At 44.7% G+C, this 6,549-nt stretch overlaps 1 protein-coding gene across 1 annotated transcript; it reads left to right on the top strand.

Annotated features, from left to right (window-relative positions):
• The first annotated feature begins 2,244 nt into the window (after positions 1 to 2,244).
• LOC130520474 (NLR family CARD domain-containing protein 3-like) lies at positions 2,245 to 6,028 on the top strand. Its single transcript, XM_057024171.1, has 4 exons — positions 2,245 to 2,353; positions 2,904 to 4,724; positions 5,648 to 5,824; positions 5,931 to 6,028. Exons 2-4 carry the CDS (start codon positions 3,736 to 3,738, stop codon positions 6,004 to 6,006), a joined length of 1,242 nt encoding a protein of 413 aa, XP_056880151.1. The 5' UTR covers positions 2,245 to 2,353; positions 2,904 to 3,735; the 3' UTR covers positions 6,007 to 6,028.
• The last annotated feature ends 521 nt before the right edge of the window (positions 6,029 to 6,549 follow it).

The raw sequence follows: 6,549 nt of genomic DNA, 5'->3' as shown, positions 1-6,549 counted from the left end.
TGAGGAGGTGTGCAGGAGGTGTGAGGAGGTGTGCAGAGTGTGGAGGTGTGTTTGCCAGGAGGGTGGTGAGGAGGTGTGAGGAGGTATGAGAGATTTGCAAGAGGTGTGAGGAGGTGTGAGGAGATGTGCAGGAGGTGTGCAGGAGTGTGAGGAGGTGTATGGAGATGTGCAGGGGTTGAGGAGGTGTGCAGCAGGTGTGAGGAGGTGTGAAGGAGGTGTGAGGAGGTGTGAGGAGGTTTGCAGGAGGTGTGAGGAGGTGTGAGGAGGTGTAAGGAGATGTGCAGGAGGTGTGAGGAGGTGTATGGAGATGTGCAGGAGGTGTGAGGAGGTGTGCAGAGGTGTTAAGTAGGTGTGCAAGAGGTGTGAGGAGGTGTGCAGGAGGTGTGGAGGAGGTTGAGGAGGTGTGAGGAGGTGTGAGGAGATTTGCAAGAGGTTGGAGGAGGTGTGCAGGAGGTTTGAGGAGGTGTGCAGGAGTGTGAGGAGGTGTGAGGAGATTTGCAAGAGGTGTGAGAGTGTGTGAGGAGGTGTATGGAGATGTGCAGGAGGTGTGAGGAGGTGTATGGAGCTGTGCAGAAGGTGTGAGGAGGTGGTGAGGAGGTGTATGGAGTGTGCAGGAGGTGTGTGAGGAGGTGTGTGCAGGAGGTGTGCAGGAGGTGTGAGGAGGTGTAAGGAGATGTGAGGAGGTGTATGGAGATGTGCAGGAGGTGTGAGGAGGTGTGCAGGAGAAATGACATTTAATTCATCAGCTCTTTAAAAATGAAACGGGGCAGAGTCCTTTCACCATGTTGGCCTGTGGAAAACCAGTGTTGTGGGCCCGATGGACCAGCGTCCCCGTCGTTGCCGGACCACCGTTGGCCACCAGTTGGGTTTTGGGATCAAAGTGGGGGCGTTTCCTGTATCCGGTTCTCCTCACGGATCCATGACTACAACATGTTGCTGCAAGTGCAGAGACGTTTGCTCTGGAAAGAACTTTAGAGCACATTCAGTGCTGCAGGATGAGGGGCTGGAAAGGTGCCAGTTCTTTTCTCACTGCAGGGAACAGTTAAAAAAGGCAGCTTAAACTCTGAAAACATGAAAATGATACAGAGACATCATTGATTTATTGATTCATTTGTTATTCAGAATGGATTAGAAATGTTCCTGTTTGATAAAAATGCAGTGAATTGGGATTATTTAACTCCAACCTCTCCAGATTATTTACCTTCATCACAGTCTCATCACTATTTCTGATGTTTCCTCAGGATGACGAGGACAGAGCAGAGTCCACAGCGCCCAGCTGGGTGTCCCTGAAGAGTGACCAGTCAAAGATGGAATATAAACTTCAGAAGTTCAGAGGAAATGTAAGAAAACTAAAGCGTGATGATGTTTGTGTGTGCCCCCTTTTAACTTTGGTATCAGACCTCAAGGCTCACCTTTAAAGTAAGGTTTTCTGAACCACATAACTCTGCCTTAGAACATTTCACAACCATAAAAAACATCATTTTGTAGGTATTAGCCTCCACTATCGTGAAAAATGAAATTAATGAAACGGTGCCCAACATGTCAGGTGCTCGCTCCCATTAACTCCCATGTTAATTTTAGTGTGGTAAATCTTTTAAAACTGAAAATTGCTTGTGTTTTTAACTGGTCATTTCTCCTACATGGGTTAACATCATCTCACAAAAATTCCTAGGCATATATTTTAAAGTTTCCCAACAATATCCATCATTGCAGAGTGCTCCAGCTCTCCATTTAGATACGGATGGGTAAGACATGGCAGGTCTGTGGCAGCTTGTTCTGCCACACTGTTCCACCACATGTCATGAAAATTCATTAAAAAGTCTATTTTTAAGGCTCCTGGTTCTAATAAACCCATAGACAACAATATCAGTCATTTCTAAATGGTTGAAATAAGCTTTTGAATACGCGTGACCTCTGTGCTATTTAATGATCAGTTTCAGAGACCAGACGACTGTATTTGGAGCATAAATGGAGAACTTTTGTTCTATTCTATGAGTTTATATTCCTGATTTGGCACTTTTATTTTTAACATAAATTCACAATGAGGAAAAGCCACTAAACACTTAAATCAAATACACTTTTCTCCAACTAAACGAGCTTGTTAGAACGTAAATAACTTTATATTTTTTGCTCAGTGTTCATTCAATCTTCAGCTGTCAGAGCAAACTGAAAGTAGAAGTGACGCAGCCTTTCTTAGGCGTTGCTAACGCCCAGTAGACATGTATAACCACTATTCCCATTTTTGACAGCTATCAGAAACGCTCTGCTTCCATTGGAGATTCCTCCTGTCCCGAGGGTGAAAAGAAACGGAGAACTGAACTGCAGACCGCCGACCTGAACAACAGCGTCTCACGTAAGCTCGTACATTTGTATTTATAAGATACTTTTGGGTCGGAATAAAGGAACAACTTGTGTATTTACAATGTGCAAGAGAAGATCCAGAGAGCTCTTGTTTGGTTCCACTGGAACCCCTGGACCCTCTTCAGACCTTCCTAAATGCTTAGACAGTATTTAGCAACATTTAGTCATTTAGTTCTGGAAAGTGTTAAAGAGCTGAAGGCAGGTGACCTTTACAGGACAATGGGTCTGCTGAGTATGATGTGTTTGGAGAAGGTTTGATGTGTTTTTCTAAATATCATCCAGCTTTTACCAGCTGTTTAGTCCAAGCAAACTCTTGGAAGACATGGAAATGGTTGTTATAGACTAAATTACATTGAAACCCAATGAAATAAAAGAATAGGTGTAGATAAGAAGACATAACATTTAAACTGACAGTGAGATGGGTCATTACCCGACTGTTGCTTCGATCATTCAAACATGACAGAATATTTTCCAGTTGAGGACGTCTGTGTTACTGCTGTAGATGACAATTGTAAAAGGATTTAAAAGATTGTTTGTTTTAGAGGGTGGTGAACTGCAGGAGGTGATAGAAGGTCATAAGATCAGTCTGAAGAGAAGATGTGAACATGTGACTGAAGGAACTCATGAAGCAGGAAGTGGAACCCTGCTGAACAAGATCTACACTGAGCTCTACATCACTGAGGGACAAAGTGAGGAGGTGGACACACAACATGAGGTGAGACAGCTTGAGAGAACCTCCCAGAAGAACATCCAGGACACTCCAATCAAGTGCCAGGACCTCTTCAAAGTCTTATCTGAGCAACAGAGACACATCAGAGTGGTTCTGACCAACGTGTCGCCGGCGTTGGAAAAACCTTCTCAGTGCAGAAGTTCAGTCTGGACTGGGCAGAAGGTTTGGAGAACCAAGACATCAGTCTGGTGCTTCCGCTCTCATGCAGGGAGCTGAACTTGATCAGAGATGAGCAGCACAGTCTTCTCTCACTGCTTCATGTTTTCCATCCAACATTACAGAAGATCAGAGCAGAAGATCTGACTGTCTGGAAACTTCTGTTCATCTTTGATGGCCTGGATGAAAGCAGATTTTCACTGGGTTTCAACAACCATCAGCTCATCTCTGATGTCACACAAGTATCGTCCATTGACGTGCTCCTGGTGAACCTCATCCAGGGGAACCTGCTTCCCTCAGCTCTCATCTGGATCACCTCCAGACCTGCAGCAGCCCATCAGATTCCTCCCTGGTGTGTTGACAGGATCACAGAAGTACGAGGCTTCACTGACTCCCAGAAGGAGGAGTACTTCAGGAGGAGGTTCAGTGATGAAGATCTGTCCAAGAGAATCATCTCACACATCAAGGCCTCCAGGAGCCTCCACATCATGTGTCTGATCCCAGTTTTCTGCTGGATCACTGCTATAGTTCTGGAGGACATGATGAGCAGAGACCAGAGAGGAGAGCTGCCCAAAACCCTGACTGACCTCTACTCACACTTCCTGAGGGTTCAGATAAAGAGGAAGAAGCAGAAGTATGGAGGAAAGCAGAGACCAGAGGAACTGACTGAGGCTGACAAAGAACTCCTTCTGAAGTTGGGTCGGCTGGCGTTTGAACATCTGGAGAAAGGAAACATCATGTTCTACTCAGAAGACCTGGAGCAATGTGGACTGGACGTCTCCGAGGTGTCGGTGTACTCAGGAGTTTGTACAGAGATCTTCAAGAGAGAGAGTGTGATCTTCCAGAAATCAGTCTACTGCTTTGTTCATCTGAGCATTCAGGAGTTTCTGGCTGCCGTCTTCATGTTCCACTGTTACACCATCAATAAAAGGATTATTGAGTCTTTCCCAAAATATTTGAAACCAAAGGACTTTTTCCGGTTTGCTGGGTTGTATAATTACGATCCAGCCACATCTCTTGATGACTTCCTCAGGAGAGCACTAATGAAATCTCTCAAAAGTGAAAATGGCCACCTGGACTTGTTTGTTCGCTTCCTTCATGGTCTCTCTCTGGAGTCCAATCAGAGGATCTTGGGTGGATTGTTGGATCAGACGGAGAACCACCCAGAAACCATCCAGAAGGTCCTCAACAACCTGAAGGAGCTGAACAGTGATGAAATCTCCCCAGAGAGAAGCATCAACATCTTCCACTGTCTGATGGAGATGAAGGATCAGTCAGTCCATCAGGAGATCCAAGAGTTCCTGAAGTCAGGGGAGATATCAGAGAGGAGACTGTCAGTGATCCACTGTTCAGCTCTGGCCTACCTGCTGCAGATGTCAGAGGAGGTTCTGGATGAGCTGAACCTACAGCTGTACATCACCTCAGTGGAGGGACGACGTCGCCTGATTCCAGCTGTGAGGAACTGCAGGAAGGCCGAGTAAGTAAAGATTTCTGGGGCCGGACATCGGCGTTTAAATCAAGCGAGTGGATCATGTCAGGTAGCAATACCCCCTCCAGTGGTCATTCCTTCAATTCTTTATCTCCATTGCAGCATCCATAAATTAAAAACAACAACAATTCATCTAGAAATGTTCAACACTGGCTGGATATAAGTTCAAAGGTCAATCCAGACAAACCAACATGAGGCAGGAATAATAGGAGCCACAAGTTAACTGACTATCATGAAATTACTGTCATGTCATTAAATACCTTTTGTTTGTTTGTATACATCGTATTCTAACAACAGAAAAACACATTTTAACTAATGACTCGTGACTATTTTGCTTCATTAGTTCAACGTAAAAACAGCCGGCCTCGTTGGTTTAAATGGGTGTTTTAGGTCTTTGTGGCGGTTCCGTTTGGAGCCTTTATGTGACCCACAAAGTTGTTGGACCCTTTCCACACCCGTTAGGTGGCAACTTCATCACTAGCAACAAAAGGTGCAGTGAAAATGATTTGAAGGGAAACAGGCAGATAGAACAGAAGCTGAGGGCAATCGATGCAACCAGAGACTCTGATGTCATCGATCGGATCGCTGAATTAAGACCTGACGCACCATCGTACAAATTGGATGAAATGCAAAATATCCAAAGAGCGATAGACAGATAAAAAGATGCACGTTTCTTTAAACCATTGCTACAATCATTTTAAATATTGAGTAATTATGAGCTGTTCTAAAATAGACAAATTTGAGAATAATTCAGTTGCATTTCAGATCTGATGGTCGTTCAAACTGTTGCTCTACGGTGTTGAATTTAGCTTTTCCAGGAAATGAGCTACATTTGTGTTGAGGTAGATTCTCAGATAAGTTGATGAGAAATCCCAAAGTTTGACTCACTATTTTTGTTTCATACACAACAGACTGTCTGGTAGTGTTCTTTCAACGAGTGATTGGGAAGTTGTGGCCTCAGCAATGACGTCAAACCCTTCTCATCTACGGGAGCTGAGCTTAAGCGAGAACCAAAGCCTGACAGATGATGCAGTAAAGTTACTGTCTTCTGCAATGATGCATCCAAACTGCAGACTGGAGACGCTCAGGTCAGGAGGCCTCTGTTGGTCTTTTCTAAATTTCTTTACATTTTCTGCTTTCTCTTCATTCTGATTTAGAATGTGTTTTTATTTGCCCCATTTATTCCTTTTTCAGGCTGGTGAACTGCAGGTTATCAGAGATCAGCTGTGGCTCTCTGGCCTCGGCGCTGAGGTCCATCCTTCCCATCTGAGGGTTCTGGACCTGAGTGAGACCCTGCAGGATCCAGCAGTGAAGCTGCTCTGTGGTGCTCTCCAGGATCCTCTCTGTGAGCTGGAGACTCTCAGGTCAGTCAGAGATGATCCAGTACTTTCCCGGTGTAACTAGTTAGACAACAACTGTTTCCATGTTTGATCTTTGTTATAAACGTAGTGTTACAGTTCTCAGAAAAAAGACCACACAGGACAGATTTGCAGTATTAAATTGGTTGTGGAAATCTGTCCCATGTGAGGATGGTCATCAATGACTAGAAAGGAAGTACCAGTTGTAGATTTGTCTTGTTTTATTTCAGGCTGGCCACAAAACCGCCCAAACATTCAGACCAATCAAAAATGGTTCTTCCTGTCTTTTAAAGATCAGAAGGAAAACTAGCAAACCCCAAAAGAAAGCTGCTGCAGTGTGCCATGCCCCTTCTCTCCTGAGAAAAGCCATCCCAAAAAAGAGAAAAGCCCAAGTGTGAAGTGAGCCCCCTGTTAAACCTTGGTACCGAAAGCCTGCAGTCATTCTCATCTTAGGT

The sequence above is a fragment of the Takifugu flavidus genome, unplaced genomic scaffold (assembly GCF_003711565.1).
Source record: "Takifugu flavidus isolate HTHZ2018 unplaced genomic scaffold, ASM371156v2 ctg393, whole genome shotgun sequence".
In the NCBI taxonomy this organism is placed as follows: Eukaryota; Metazoa; Chordata; class Actinopteri; order Tetraodontiformes; family Tetraodontidae; genus Takifugu; species Takifugu flavidus.
Note: the sequence above shows the minus strand (reverse complement) of the source record. Positions and strands in the feature narration are given on the sequence as shown.

Bases quoted from the DNA above. Each gene is read 5' to 3' on its own strand.
- LOC130520474 (XM_057024171.1), top strand. From the start codon at position 3,736: ATGTGTCTGATCCCAGTTTTCTGCTGGATCACTGCTATAGTTCTGGAG. The intron at 4,725-5,647 runs GTAAGTAAAGAT...CATACACAACAG, and splicing joins AGGAACTGCAGGAAGGCCGA to ACTGTCTGGTAGTGTTCTTT. The intron at 5,825-5,930 runs GTCAGGAGGCCT...TTCCTTTTTCAG, and splicing joins TGCAGACTGGAGACGCTCAG to GCTGGTGAACTGCAGGTTAT.